Source organism: Kwoniella bestiolae, chromosome 8 (genome assembly GCF_000512585.2).
Source record: "Kwoniella bestiolae CBS 10118 chromosome 8, complete sequence".
In the NCBI taxonomy this organism is placed as follows: Eukaryota; Fungi; Basidiomycota; class Tremellomycetes; order Tremellales; family Cryptococcaceae; genus Kwoniella; species Kwoniella bestiolae.
This window is the reverse complement of record NC_089248.1, coordinates 118,974-133,801: the sequence shown is the minus strand read 5'-3', so window position 1 is coordinate 133,801 and position 14,828 is coordinate 118,974. Positions and strand designations below refer to the sequence as shown.

The following is a 14,828-nucleotide window of genomic DNA, read 5'->3' as shown; positions in this document are numbered from 1 at the left end:
CAAGATATTTCTTCGTTGTGTACTATATAAGTATTGTTATTCACAAACTTCTATAACCTACTTGAAGGGGTTCAAGCAGAAGCAGAAGAGATGAAGAAGGACTTGTCGACTACGAATAGATACATATCGCATCAGTAATGATCATTGCACAGATAACAAGAAAACTTGACTCACCCGAAGGATCGATAGGAGCAGCAGGTTTCCTAGAGTCAGCAGGAAGGGATGTGTAAACGCTGTCAGAGGTGGAGACGACACCCTTGGATCCTTTGACGGTGGTGTTGTGGCTATGTCACACATTCGTATCTCAAAATCAGTCACGTTTCCAGGTTCCCTTTTTTTCAGCAGAAAGAAAGGAACACTCACATGGCCAAGTTGTAAGACTCGTTGCTGGCGGCAGTCTCACCGTGAACCAACTTCCTCCAAGCTTCGTGGCATTCGTGGATGATTTCCACGGCGTACTTCTTGGACTTGGCTTCACCGGAGAAGGCGAAGACGTTCTGTGTAAAGATCGACAACGTAAGCCTAAGCCCTTCATTCCAGTATATCCACCTTCCTCAAGATGAAAAACCAACTCACCTCGGGCTTACCATCAGGGATTTTGTAAATTCTGAACCACTCGTTAGTAGCCCTGATCAAACCTGGGAGATGTCTCTCGACATCTTCAATATCGTTCAATCGAGGAGCCAATGGGTCATTGACGTCGACGACGAGAACCTTCCAGTCGGTTTCACCTTCATCCAAGAGAGCCATGATACCGAGTACCTTGACCTGCTTGACCTGACCGGTGTATCCTACGGCCTCACCGATCTCGCAGACGTCGAGAGGGTCGTTGTCACCGTTGGCACCGGTTTCGGCGTGCTTGACGTTGGGGTCTTCCCATGTTTGAGGGAAGGCACCGTAGTTCCAGATGTACCCTGAGAGCCATACAATGAATCAGCTTATGGTCTCGACAAGAATTGGTAAGGCAGCTGAGTTTTGTGTGATATATTGACTCACCGTGGTGGGGGAAACAGTTTCGGACGTATCGAAGTTTACCCTTTTTGATGTCTAAATTTGGAGTTTCATCAGCACAATAAACCTTAGATGATTTGGCCTGTAAGCCTGTCACAGTGAGAAAAGAGAGTGTACCCACCTTGCTTGATAGGGTTGAAGGCCTCTTCCTTGGAGATCTCCATCTTAGCGTTGGTCCATCTGGGGACTTCGACGACCACTGATAGCACAGAAAAGGATCAATGTACAGCTCGATGCGCATGGGGCCAGTCGCGACGCAAGTAGCTGAAGAGCTCTACTCACTGTTGAGGACGGTCTTGGACTCATCAGCGAAGAGGGGGATATCGCTGTAACGTAGTACGCATCAGCTAGTTGTCCACGATGAAATGAGACGACGACTGCCAGCTGATGAGGAGCACGCATACTCACTGGAAGGGGGAGACGACCTTGCCCTCTTTCTCAAGGAAGACTCGGTGTTCTGTATTTATGTTGTACCATGATTAGCTGAGTGACTGGCATAAGTGTTTTACATGCAATCGACAACTGACCGAGGGTGTTGGCAGCCTGAATGTGGGTTAATTCCAGTCAGTAATTCTCTCTCCATTCGGTCAAGCAGGACTTGATTTACTCACCCCGATGATTCTGGTTTGGTATTCTTGTGACATTTTGGTTGACAAGTGTTTTGCGGTGGTTGACAATCTACGAATAGCGATATTCATATACGGTCGACTGGGGGGAGAGAAAGAGGAGAGAGGGGAAGAGGATGAAGGAGTATGGTAGATTACAACAAGTGAGTAGTGTACTCCTGTAATTCTCGTAGGAGCAGTGAGGAGTGGGTCCGTGCTCAACTCTCTAGCACGTCACCTCCACATTCAAGTGAAATCTGGAATAACTGCTACAACTACCCCACACATGGGTATTACCGCCGGCGTTATACTTACCCATCATACCCGTATCTCGGTTTTATCGGGATGTGGCGGTGATCATTCATGGAATGAGAGGTGGAGGTTCGCCACCCACTTCATCGATACTTTTGATTGTCGATCACTGTCTGTGTGATGATGCGACTGATCTTTGGTTCATCTGAGCTCAAGGTATAAGTGAGGAGTGGGCATCCTTGACCGCATAATCCGATACAGTCCAGCAGTAGATTTAACGATAAACAACGAACGAACGAATGAAAGGCGCCCGATCTCATCTTCGTTACATCAGAGGACAGACAATTGTTACACCTCAAAGGCATTCATCATCGATTTCACCTGTAATCACTATACAGCAATATCAAGACACTCACCCAACACCACACCATGTCCTGCCAAACCTGCTCATCCGAACTCACTCCCATCACCCTCAAATCATCATTCCTCCCTCCCTGCTGCTTCACCCCCATCTGTCCCAACTGCATAACCAGAAATCCACGATTGAAAGAGTACATCCCATGTCTACGGTGCGGTGATCCGCGTACAGCCGAGCTGAAAGGGGGTGGAAATCTCACTTTCCCAATACGAAATGGCAGTGGGAATAGGGATGTAGTGGGGAGTAATGGAGATGAAGTCGTATTTGAGATTGGCGATGACGAGGATGATATGCCACCGGAGTATCAGAGTACGATCTCGCACGAAGGAGACCGGCTAGACGAAGACGAAGATGGAGAGTTGAGCAACGATCACGAACAGGCAGGGACATCACACGACACCTCCAACGCCGAGATTCTGCCAGACGAAGAAGCGGAAAAATACGAGACAGTCGAAGTGACCCACCAGATCCAACGGGGCGATACCTTACTATCCATCTCAAGGCGGTACGCAACCGATGTGAGCCTTTTTCCCTTGTACCACCCAACCATGTCTTCTCGCTTCATAGAGTATAATGCTGACATGCCATACACAAATCAGCCACACGACCTCCTCTCACTAAATAACCTCCCCTACACGGCCCTCTCGACCCACCCCCGTATACTGCATACCCGTAAATCCCTAATTATCTCCCGACGTCAAATACCTCTTTCCAAATTATCCAATCTACCCCAGCCCACGACCCCGGTGGTAGAACAGGAGAAAGATGAAGAGCGGGAGAGATCAAAGCAATTAAAGAGATTTCAATTGTTAACTAAAAATACCGATAGGGGAATTGCCAATACCTATCTCAACCTATCTGAGCTAGAGGAAACTTCTGATCCACTATCAAAAGATAGTGGAGAGTCAGTAGATGGGAAGAAGAAGCTGGCGGCGAGGAGTAAAGAGAATAGGGAAGAGAGGGCGTTGGAGGCTTTCTTTGAGGATGATGAGTGGGAGAGGAAGAATGGGGGGTTGTCGAAGTTGACGGTCAAAGCGAAACGGAAGGAGAAGGGCGGGGGATGGAATGTCTTTGGGCAGTCTGGTGGGTCCAGTGGGATCAGCATGAAAGCTTGATTTATCGAGAGCATAACTTGTTCATCCTTATTCTCGTTGTATGTCTACCCCGACCCTTCATCAATTGCTTGTTCTTGTTATCCTCTCGTCTTTCATACCCAAAAGTAGATTGTACTGCATACACACGCTTGTAACTCCGGATAAGGAATCGATTGTATAGTACAGTATATACATATTCATGCATGTTGTCATCATCCTTCTTCATATATTACAACTCTCAACTCGTCCATTCGTCCATATCTAGGATACTTTGAGAAGTCTCTCATATCATATATTATCTACTTACAATTCTCACCGTGACATGTTCACAACCAAATCTCGCCTAAGCAGCATACGTGGGAGGGTCGATACCCAACCCCTCACCCAGCCCTTCATCCAAAAGCAATTGTCCTTTCTCATCCACACCTGATTTCTCAGATTTAGGTGGTCTCGGATCGACGATAATGCCAGCTTCGATCCTATAGCCATCCAGCGAAACATCTCATCAGCTCCACAACATAACAATATATATGGCTCATACAAATCAAGCTATAACTCACATCTTCATCCTCAATATAGCCGACTGAGTCATTTCACCGGCTTTCTTTCCCACTTTCAAAGCATTGCTGAACATCTCATTTCGATAATCCGGTTCAGTCATGATTAGAACCTATACCACGATCAGATAGATCAATTAGCAATGCCTAACATGATTGAAGGTAAGGAGAAAGAACTCACGTGATCGATCAGATCAATCTTCCCTCTGATATCTCTACCTTCCACCAATCCTTCTACCAGACCCAACATCTGATCTTGAGTGAGCCCAAAGGAATTCGCCATAGTCTGGATTTTGATCGTCGAGAAGGGCTGGACATATTGGAGTATACATCGATTCTGGATGAGGTCGAGCAATGTCGTAGTGTGAGGTGAGAGGAAGGGGTTGAGAAGGAGGATGGGCTGTGTCGCAAGGAAGGTCAGTATATATATATCAACATATAGTCACGTATGGAAAAGTAGAACGAGGCAATCATGTCGAAGGTTTCAAGGATGAAGATGTATAAGTCCTCAACTCACCTCAGACTTGTAAAGCAGCTTCATGACCTCCCCGTAACTCGCATCCACAAAGGCATTGATCAAATCGACCAGCCACGAATTGGAATCGCCAATCTGCGATTTGAACGATGGGTTCTCCAACAAATTCCTCCTGATCTGATCTCGATCTCCATTCGCCAACGTGCAGAAAGTGACGATCAATCCAATGTCTGAAGTGGAGATTGCCTGTGTGAGCAGATAAAAGAGATCAGCTGATCATCCGCCATACCGATATTACTGCAATCATTGTGACGTGTCAATAAGCTGAAAACTCACTTTCCCCTCAAATACACCCAATCCACCACATTCCTCCTGAACGCCCATAAGTTCTCTCGCAGCTCTACTCCACTCCTTGTTATACAGCGCAACTAATCCTTTAGCAATTTTGATTCTGATCATCACGCTCTTCCTGACTGACAGACTCCTCAGCTCGTTCTCCCTTCTTTCCCTGATATCGGAGGCAGTGACGTTAGCGGCCTCAGCTTGGTTCTTGGCGGTAGTCGGGGGAGGGTGGAGTCTGTCCAAGGTGGCTTCGAGCTTGGAGACGTGTCCTGGGAGGGTGGAGGGGTGGTTGAATGCCAGCAGGGTCTGTGGGTCATTGTCAGCTTGGTCGATGAGTGATCGTGAGATTTGACTGGTTTTGTTCAATTGGGTGTCAAAATAAACAACGAGGTGGAGATAAGTGATGTGTGATAGAAGATTCGAGGTCGAAGCGATGCCTCACCTCGACAATCCCCACACCGAGATCAACATGATGTTGAGGACTCGTACTGTACTCTCTGACCGCTCCGTAATTCTTCATGGCAGAAGCCGAGTTCCCAACTTTGACCGATAATTGAGCGAAAGCGAGGTATGTGAGCTGGAGTGAAGACCATCGACAGTAAGCTGCCACCCTCACACGGCAATCATTGCCTTCGTGTACAGAACTAAGGGGTTGAAGTGAAGAGTAAAGCTCCCTATACGGTAGAAGATAGACCTCCACTCACCCGTATACTCTCCTTGATCAAATTACTCAAATACCCTCTCAACTCCACATCCAACCTCGAATTCTCCCTTTTCTCAAGCTCCTTGACATCTTCGATCCACTGCTCATCCAAATCCACAATGAGCTGCCCATCCCTGGCTTCGCCTGAAGTTGACTCGTCGATATCCATATATTCATCTTTCCTCTTGAAGGACGTGGGATCATTGAGTAGTCTGACTGATTGGAGGTAGGTGGTATGATCCCATGTATCGTTCTTGAGGTGCGGGATTAATCTTGAGAGAGCTGCTTTGGAGAGGGCGATGGTTTGAGGGGTGGGGTGAGATGAGGGGGAGAGTAGGAGGAGGGGAATGAAGGAGAGACGGGTTATGAGGGCTCGACCTGGGAAGGACAGTCAGGTTAGATTACTCAATTCTGTATTTGGGATAATGAGGGTCTTTGCGGTACTATCATCATGCTGTATAACGAGAAATGACGCTAAAGAATGAGGTGGATACAGCACCACTCACCCTGGTACGTCCCTTCAAAAGCATTCCAATCGAATGAGCCGACATCGACAGGAGACATCATCTCTTCAATGGACCGGCGTCGGAAAGACGAAGACGAGGAGGAAGCTTGCGTCATGGTGTGGGTAGTGCTAATGGTCTTCGGACGTCTTGTGCCTCTCGTCGCGCAGGGATAGACTGAACGTGTGTATGAACGAGAAGGAAGAAGAGGAGGAAGAGGAAGAGATGAACGTTGATGATTGCTGCTGATGATGGTTGATGTCGGTCAGACCTCCACTCTGCGCTTGAGTGAGGAAATGCTCAGTGTGGCGTACAGTATGGTGAGTGGCAAACTCAGATATGGGGGATGCCTCCTGACAAAGCATTCGATGTTATGATAACACATCAAATGCATGAACGACCGTCAGCTGATAGAAAGAAAATGGTTCCTGTGGCTACATACGCAAACAGTCATAGAACACCGTAAGATCCACCATCAGCTATCAATCACATCCCCTACAAACCCACTGCCAGCTCTTCCCTTCTCCCTGTCCCTGTCCCTGTTCCTTCTCCCTCTCTTTTCCACCACCATCCACTCCTTTCGGCGAAAGCATCTCCCCCAGATCCACCTCCTTCAATACCATCTCCCCCCTAAGCCTCTCAACCCCACAGAAGAAACACCATTCCACCTCCACCTCATCTATCCCCCTCTTCAATCCTTCCCCGCTCATTCGCCTCCCACCATCCTCTCCAATCTTCACGGTCGAAGAACTCTCGCTCCCCCGCATCGAGCTCCCATTCCCAACAAGCTGCTTGATAAACTCCTTATCAAGGTTCCTCAACTGCCCCCCAAAAGAGATTAAACTCCCCTGGGGGCGCCATCCGGGAGCAGGTCGAATCGTACTTTCCCCCAAACTCCCTTGTCCCATCGGTTTCAAGGTGGAATACCCAACAGATCCAGCTAGACTTTGTAGATCCCTTACTGAGCTTCGTATACTAGCACCCCCAACCGACGAATTGTGATTCAGCAATATAGGAAGGGAGGGGATGGTACTGGGTTTTGAGGGTGTGTGAGAGGGGAGGGCGACTAGCGGGATGGGCATTTGGAGGGTGGGTATGGTAGGTGTAGAAGGAAGATTGGGCTGTACCTTCCTCTCGGGGTGGGTGATGGCTGCTGAAAAGGATAGAGGTTTGGATGATTTGAGAGGAGGTGATGGACATTCATCATTACCGTTGGCACCTTGATCTTCGTTCGGGCATTGATCTTGAGGAGAAGGGAGGATGGCAGGTACACGGATGATAGTTTCGGTCGACATTGTTTTATACCTTTTAAACTATGGTGGTGTTAGAAATCTTAGATTGTTTGTGAGCAATCTGACGGACAGGATGGTTAAGTTGAAATTACTAGACAGAGTTTTACACACACACAATGATTAGTTTTAGGTAGTTATACGAGTCAGTCTTAGAGAGGTAGGATAGCACCTTTGTATACCATATCCACAGGTACAAAGGATACTGCCATCGGATCCTGACAACCAGTATATTTCTATAATGAAAGGATTAGCATGGTCAAGTAAAGCCCATCCTTCCCTTTTATGTTACACTATCAACCCGATAACAACTGACGACTATCGTGACGAAAGCAATTCCGGGACGATCAGTACAGCAAAGAGAGGCATAACACAAAACGTTACATGTCGTATCACCCAACTATATACCAAAACCAAAACCCACTCTTCCAAGTCCACATGCACCTCGATCAATCCCGTTCCTTCTTCATAGGTATCAGTCCCTTCTCCCTGATCAACCTCCTCCTCCTCTCCGCATCGACCTCACCAGGTGTCTGCCCGCCATTAATGTACAGATCCTCCAACAATCTATCTATATCGGGGGTGACGACGTAGTTCTTGTGTACTTCTCCTAATACGTGGGCGGATTTGTTTTTTTGGTCGAGGTGGACGAGGTGCTGGATAAATGTTGTGGGTAGGCCGGGGGTTACCTGTGAGGCATGCGAAGCATGTCAGCAAAGTCGCACCCTACAGAGTAATCATGTACGTCGCAGATGGTGGAAGCCAAATCGTGAGATGACTGATGCCGTGGTGTATCGACATACAAGCGACTAAAAGACACAACCCACATTCATAACAATATCCTTCCCCATGACAATCTTAACCCTCCCACTCTTCATAACCACCATCGTACCAACCCTACCCTCAGGTAACGGTTCAACACCCTTCTTCCCACCTGGTCCGGTTGTCCCTCGTAATTGCGCAGCGGTAGGTTTGATATCAGGTTTAACATCTTTGGTGGGAGCAGCCCCAGCCCCGTTGATATCCGGTTTGGTATCTGTTGTGAGGTCCACCGGGGTTGAGGGTAAGAACTTGGGGAAGAGATGGGGGAATTGGAATATGAAGAGTTTCTCTTCTGGGTTGTCCTATAGGTCAAACCATTATCAGCTATGCTCATATACAGCTATACAGAAGGTAGCTGAGGTAGACATAGATCCAAATAATCGAGTTCCTTTTCAACGACCTCAAGACATTCGAGAATACTTCTACTAAAGTAAAAAGTAAGATCATACAGACGCCCACTCACATATCCATCAACAGCATTAAAATCCCCCATCATATCCTCCTCCTCCTCCTCTTCCTCACTCTCACTCAAATCGACCATCTGAGCCTCATTCACCTCCTCCTCATCCTCATCACTTTGTAACGTGGGCTGCTCGCTCCCACCAGTCTGAGCGAAATTCCTAACCCGTCTTCCAGCAGTATCACGATCCTGCATCTCATCATCTGATAACATCGTATCGTCCTCTCGAAGTTGCTGGGTTCGTTTCTCCGGTGAGATAGGTTCGGCCTTTACCCCTAATTCAGCTCCAATATTATCAACTTCCATAGGTGTAGACGTTTGCGACTCCTTTTCCATTTGCTTCTGCTTCTTTTGCTTTTTATCCTTTTCGTCCTTCCCTTTCACCTTCTTATCCTGATTCGACCGTCTATCTCTGTACAGCGACGTGGGCGCAGACTCAGACATGGTAGATACCAGATCTATATCTATGGGTCTGCCCTTCGACCCGCCCTCTGTGTCTGAATGGTCAGAATAGACCTCGGCATCTTGCTCGTCGAATCGGGAGGTGGTAGCGGTAGAAGTGAATTTTCGGTTGGTTGAGGCTGAAACATGAGTAGAGTATCAGCATATTTTCAACAAAGGTTCTAAACCTCAATGAGCCAGAAATCATTTGTGATAATGACGGACACGATGGTATCGATGATGTGAGAGGGGTGAGAGTATTATATGTCGTGTTTTGTGTTATGTGCGAACCGCTCTATTGGGAGATCACACCCACCACTAGCTACAGGTCTCGGACCACCAAACACCCCCGCCGCGATAGATGTAGACGGCGCGGGAGCAGCTCCTCTCCCCCTACCTCGTCCTGCACCACCTCTTCCTCTGGGTGCGCCTCGCATACCTCCTCGAGGGGCGGTAGATGCAGAAGGGATTGACGATACGTCCTATGTCACAAAAAATTGTCAGCTCAATTCTGATTAGCTAGTCTATCAAGAAGGATAGCTAAACCCACAGGTTTAACATCTACTTCCCTATATACCCATACAATGTATAAGCTTTAATTCCCAATTACGAACAAAAAGAAAGGAGACAAGAGAGATCAATGGTCGACTCACTGCTTGACCCTCCGTATAGGTACTTTAGGCTTGAACTTCAACCTCTGCACACCGCCAGCAGAAGGAGCAGGAGTGGATCTAGCTGAGATGGACCCCGAGCCAGAGGTGGAAGAAGAGACGGTAGACATGGGTATAGAAGTTAGGTTTGGTGGGTTGGTGGGTGTGGATGTCGATGCTTGGGGTTGAGTTTGTGGTTGGGGTTGACCTTGGGCTGCTGCGATGAGGGAGGGTTTACCCCTGTTTGGAGCTGACATGTTGGCGAGTTGAGATGCTCTTGAATATCAACGGACAAGGAAAGTGCGGACGATGGTTGTATGATTCCAATACATGATGAATCAAGTAGTAGAGTGAGTAGAGGTTGAAGGAGGTCAACAGTCAACACTGAGTGTGATCCCAAAATATGGTATCACGTGATATACCAAATCTCGTAATGAGATTAGACTTTGTGTACTTTGACTCTGTAATGAGCATTAGGAATATCGTAATAGAAGGGTTGACACGAGAGAGGCCGAGCTGATGACGATGCTGTGTCCACTTCTCACACTTGCCACTTACTATATCTTGTTGACTTTGATATCCACAACAGCAAGCATATATAGATACAAACCACAATCCAACACCTCACAGACCATCGACCTGGAGTACAGACGACAGACGACAGACGACAGACGACAGACGACACCCACACACCCACACACTACATACCACCCCAAACCAGAATGCCCACCGAACTTCCTTACGCAGCCGAAGCCGAGACTTCATTGGGATACGAGGAATTACAAGTGAGCCAGTGATAAATTCATTGCCAGCCTTCATCATCTTGAGCTCACTAGTGGTGCTTCTTGACTAGGTACTGAGGACGCAGTATTACAAGGAGATTGAACAAGGGCATGTAACTACGCAGAGCAAGTTTAATTATGGTAAGTTGGGTGATCTACCTTGATCTGATACATGGGCAATCCACTTTGTCATCTGCCATGAAGAGGAGATATGACATTTCATCATGGCTGTTGTACTATAAACGGGTTCTTATATAAAAAGTGAACCACGAATCGAATGATAGGGAATACATCACTAACATAATTGTAAACTTTCCAGGTTGGGGCCTAGTCAAGTCGAGTAGTGCAGACCTCCAGACGGAAGGTGTCAAACTACTGCAAGGTGAGTAGAACTCTTCTTGCTAGTATAAGATGGAGCTACAATGCTTCTGTCGGTTATATCGTAGACGTAGCTAATGTCCTTATAAACTCTTAGAAATATACTCCGCCTCACCCGCCCATCGAAGGGAATGTACATATTACATAGCAGTGGGGTACTACAAGCTGAAGAACTACGCGTATGCTAAGAAGTTCAATGGTGAGTTCACTATCTTCTCCTTCTTACCCCTTGACTCTCCTCACGATACTGGCTGCAATTAGTATCCTTCTGTATGTACTGACATTTATCTTCGCCACAGACCTCTTACTATCAGTCGAGCCAGAGAACATGCAAGCTCAATCCCTACGAACACTGATCGACCAAGCTGTCCAGAGGGACGGTTATATCGGTGAGTTGCGCTGTCGGCGTCTATACAAGCCAAGACTACCTTGATTGGAGATTCCCCCTTTCCCTTTCAGTAAACATACGAAGAAGTCAAACTCACGTTGATATCTCGTGTTACGATCAGGTATGGGTCTCATAGCGGGTGCAGCAGCGGTGACGGGATTGTTGGTAGCAGGATTAGTGAAACGTTCGAGGAGATAAGAGGTGATAGGCGGTCTTGTCTTATGCCTTCTCCTGCCCCCCATCATCTTTCGTTATGTGATTCGATATCAGCTGTAGCTTCACTGCCACAAACATATAGTGAAGACGAACGAGGCAAGCTGTTCGTACTGTTGATGTGTATATATCTATATTCATATTGGTTGCGTATGCATTATGCATACACTGGCTTACAGACCATCAACTTCTTACTAGTACTTCAAATGCCGTAGGTATCCTTCAATTACGTAAAAGTGCTCCCATAGTCTAGGCGTCAAAAATCATTTCAGGACCGGCCGAACAAATCCTACTGGTATACTCCCTATGACACCAAAAAATATCAATCCATCGATTCAACCCACTGTAGTCATTGTTGACAGCAACATATTCATCATCTCAGCAATCGATATCACCATCGCCAACCTAAAGAGCAGCTAGCTACTTCAATTCAGAGCGAACATTGGCTATCCGATCGTGGCGTCACTCATCACAAGGTAAAGATCGAACCAGCTTTTTATTCTGGCTTGGGTGAGTGTCATATCCAACTTGAAGAACCACACTGCAGACTTCTGCTCTTCCTGGTCGAGGCCTCTGGACCAATATCAACGCCTGGAGGTCTATGTGGGAAAGAGTCGCTCAGAAAGCACCTTGACCTGAAGAATACCTTCTCTCCATCGACCTGTGATGCCGAACACATTTGTCAGATGTTGAATCAACTTTTCGGGTCTGCGGTCTGTGTTCAATGGTCGGATTTCCCCCACCATCGAATCGAGAGATTATTATCCAGTGAATCACCAAGCTGACTTATCACTATCGCAGTCCCGTTAATCACGAATCGAACAGCGGAAACTCCCATACCCATCTCGTCTAAATAGGTCATACAATATCACACGCAAAAGCGATCGTAGCATTGGAAAGACCCCCATCAGCCCTCCGATACCTCCTGCACCTCAATCTCACAGCGATATGTCCTCCTCCACGCCCTCCTCATCCAGCTCATCCATCCCACAATTTCACGTACACCCTCATGCGACCCATCTCAACCACAACATCCCACCGATCCAACCTGCAGGTGAATCTTCGGTAGCGCTGGAGGAAGAGGAGGAACATGATTATGAGAGTCTGCCGGTGGGTAGTGGATGGGCGGTGAATATGGCTGCTGGAGCTATGGTTAGTGTAACCATCCCCTTACTTCTCGCTGTCAACTGCACTGCTTTCGAGTACTGGTCTGTGTTCAAGGGGTTGAGCTAAGTATTTACACCAACAGGCCGGTATCTCCGAGCATGCTGCTATCTTCCCTGTGGATTCCATCAAGGTGAGTTTGCACTTATCTACTATCACGATAGTCCATCTGGTAGCCATGGACGCACTGCCCCGAGATTGGTCTGAACATGCTTAAGCTAGGTATACATGATACTGACGTATATGGCACTCGCCAGACCCGAATGCAAGTCCTCCCCGCCCTCAACCCCATCCTCTCACCTCTCGGCGCAGCATCCTCCTCCGCCTCCGCCACAGCAACGGCCACAGCATCCTCATCCGCAGCCAGAGCCGCCCCACCCCAGCTAAACACCATCATGCAGCATGTACGTTCCATATCGACCACAGAAGGATTACGATCCTTATGGAGAGGGGTTGCGTCAGTCATATTAGGTGCTGGACCGGCTCACGCAGCTCATTTTGGGATGTACGAGTTTGTCAGAGAGATTAGCGGTGGGAGGGGCGAAGGTTGGGCGGGGGTCGCTGGGACAGCATTGGCGGGGGCGGCAGCGACGGTTTCGAGCGATGCGTTGATGAATCCTTTTGATGGTGAGTTGGACTATTTGCGCTTCATCCCCTCTTGAAATCACCTGCTCTCCTTTATCGTGTTCTGTCCCACATCCTTGAAATTGTGAAGAAGGACCAAGACTGACTGTTATCTTCATGAATACCAGTAATCAAACAACGAATGCAAATCCGAAACTCGCCTCACCGAACCGTCTTATCCTGCGCACGAACGGTATACGCTCGAGAAGGATTAGCAGCATTTTACGTATCATACCCTACCACATTGACCATGAGCGTGCCATTCACCGCGGTGCAATTCTCAGCGTACGAGAGCTTGAAGACTCTTTTGAATCCTGATGGAAGCTATAGTCCTATAACGCACTGTACGGCTGGTGGGATTGCGGGTGGGTTGGCCGCGGCTGTGACAACGCCTTTGGACGTTGCCAAGGTGAGTGCGGGATATTCGTGAACCCATCAGCGAGAAAAGAGACGAGTGGGATCAGAAGTTTTGAAGACGAACACTGTGCGAACCAGGCTGACGATTGATTATCGTTCTTCATCAGACCCTCCTTCAAACACGAGGATCCAACTCCGACCCTCGTATACGAGCTGCCAAGTCCATGGGCGAAGCATTACGGATCATCAAAGATAGGGATGGATGGAAGGGGTTGAGGAGAGGCATGTTGCCTAGAGTGTTGACTGTTGCGCCTAGTACGGCGATAAGTTGGATGAGTTACGAGTTCTTCAGTGAGTGATTCGCCTCTCCTCTTGCGCGAGTTGTGGAATGGAAATATGAGAAAGAACGGTATTGGTAGAATAATGGAAATTTCTCACGGTCTATCTGGGAATTTGGGTGGAATGGAGGACAAAGGATGTTTACATCGTAGTGAGAGGATGGGACGAAATGTACAGACTCTTACGTGATCATTGCTAATCTGGAATTTACCCCCCGCAGAGGTCCTCATAAGGCAGAATGGTCATTTGCCCGAAACCGGCCAAGCGGTATGAGCGTGATGCATAACGTGCATCGATGACCAGGGGGCAGAAAGTGGATAAGAAGATTTAGGGGAGAACATCAACGTGCCCTGACAATCAATCAAAATGTGTATACGAACTCTACGAGTGTAATCAGCTCAAACTCCCAATGGGAATGTGAATAAGGATGGATAGACAGATAAGGGACGAACAAGGCAGTGAGAGGAAAGGGATTTTAGAAGGAATCGACAACAGAGTAATCAAAATTTGTGTATCTACACTACCACTTCAATGCTTTCTGTTAATTGCAAGTAATCCATATTTCCTTCTTGGCATTTTCATGTACGAATCCAACCTTGCATTTTGAATTGGAGAAATCAAGGATGGTGTGTTTGGACATTGACCTGATAATACTGACGATACGGTGTTGTCTTTGATGAGGTTCAAGCTTCTCTTGTCGATTGAAGAGAAGAACACACCTCAATTCAGTCGAAAGGACGATCGAGCTCGCTTAGATAACTATGTACTGTACAAGATCGAACAAAGGTACCGTTTGACCAAGATAGGAAACGACTTCATCAATCAATCCAATCCAATCCTCATTCAATGGAAACCAAGCTGATGTATGAGATTGTACACAATTCGCATACACAGTTGACGATCATATTGGGTTTGATGGATGACACTTCCTCTTCCTTTAGCCTCGACTTCGACTTCACTG

General features: G+C 47.4%; 7 protein-coding genes across 7 annotated transcripts; 3 read left to right on the top strand and 4 right to left on the bottom strand.

The window, feature by feature from the left end:
• Positions 1-71: 71 nt before the first annotated feature.
• On the bottom strand, positions 72-1,655 carry I302_108628 (inorganic pyrophosphatase; the record flags this gene model as incomplete). Its single annotated transcript, XM_019194357.1, has 10 exons — positions 72-109; positions 175-284; positions 364-497; positions 577-914; positions 997-1,047; positions 1,133-1,210; positions 1,294-1,337; positions 1,420-1,468; positions 1,539-1,554; positions 1,623-1,655. 10 exons carry the CDS (start codon positions 1,653-1,655, stop codon positions 72-74), a joined length of 891 nt encoding a protein of 296 aa, XP_019043193.1.
• A 642-nt stretch (positions 1,656-2,297) lies between these two features.
• I302_108627 (uncharacterized protein) lies at positions 2,298-3,401 on the top strand (the record flags this gene model as incomplete). The annotated part of the gene is made up of 2 exons (XM_019194356.1): positions 2,298-2,804; positions 2,886-3,401. 2 exons carry the CDS (start codon positions 2,298-2,300, stop codon positions 3,399-3,401), a joined length of 1,023 nt encoding a protein of 340 aa, XP_019043192.1.
• A 322-nt stretch (positions 3,402-3,723) lies between these two features.
• Positions 3,724-6,078, bottom strand: I302_108626 (uncharacterized protein; the record flags this gene model as incomplete). The annotated part of the gene is made up of 8 exons (XM_019194355.1): positions 3,724-3,859; positions 3,941-4,050; positions 4,119-4,337; positions 4,455-4,658; positions 4,749-5,060; positions 5,197-5,331; positions 5,459-5,835; positions 5,964-6,078. 8 exons carry the CDS (start codon positions 6,076-6,078, stop codon positions 3,724-3,726), a joined length of 1,608 nt encoding a protein of 535 aa, XP_019043191.1.
• A 364-nt stretch (positions 6,079-6,442) lies between these two features.
• I302_108625 (uncharacterized protein) lies at positions 6,443-7,255 on the bottom strand (the record flags this gene model as incomplete). The annotated part of the gene is made up of 1 exon (XM_019194354.1): positions 6,443-7,255. One exon carries the CDS (start codon positions 7,253-7,255, stop codon positions 6,443-6,445), a length of 813 nt encoding a protein of 270 aa, XP_019043190.1.
• Positions 7,256-7,698: 443 nt separating this feature from the next.
• Positions 7,699-9,879, bottom strand: I302_108624 (uncharacterized protein; the record flags this gene model as incomplete). Its single annotated transcript, XM_019194353.1, has 6 exons — positions 7,699-7,938; positions 8,077-8,373; positions 8,535-9,112; positions 9,289-9,454; positions 9,523-9,541; positions 9,626-9,879. The coding sequence occupies 6 exons, from the start codon at positions 9,877-9,879 to the stop codon at positions 7,699-7,701; spliced, it is 1,554 nt and encodes a 517-aa protein (XP_019043189.1).
• A 465-nt stretch (positions 9,880-10,344) lies between these two features.
• I302_108623 (mitochondria fission 1 protein) lies at positions 10,345-11,368 on the top strand (the record flags this gene model as incomplete). The annotated part of the gene is made up of 6 exons (XM_019194352.1): positions 10,345-10,407; positions 10,476-10,545; positions 10,724-10,786; positions 10,880-10,981; positions 11,082-11,171; positions 11,292-11,368. 6 exons carry the CDS (start codon positions 10,345-10,347, stop codon positions 11,366-11,368), a joined length of 465 nt encoding a protein of 154 aa, XP_019043188.1.
• A 963-nt stretch (positions 11,369-12,331) lies between these two features.
• I302_108622 (uncharacterized protein) lies at positions 12,332-14,140 on the top strand (the record flags this gene model as incomplete). The annotated part of the gene is made up of 6 exons (XM_019194351.2): positions 12,332-12,535; positions 12,633-12,680; positions 12,805-13,174; positions 13,300-13,580; positions 13,696-13,879; positions 14,088-14,140. The coding sequence occupies 6 exons, from the start codon at positions 12,332-12,334 to the stop codon at positions 14,138-14,140; spliced, it is 1,140 nt and encodes a 379-aa protein (XP_019043187.2).
• Between the last annotated feature and the right edge of the window lie 688 nt (positions 14,141-14,828).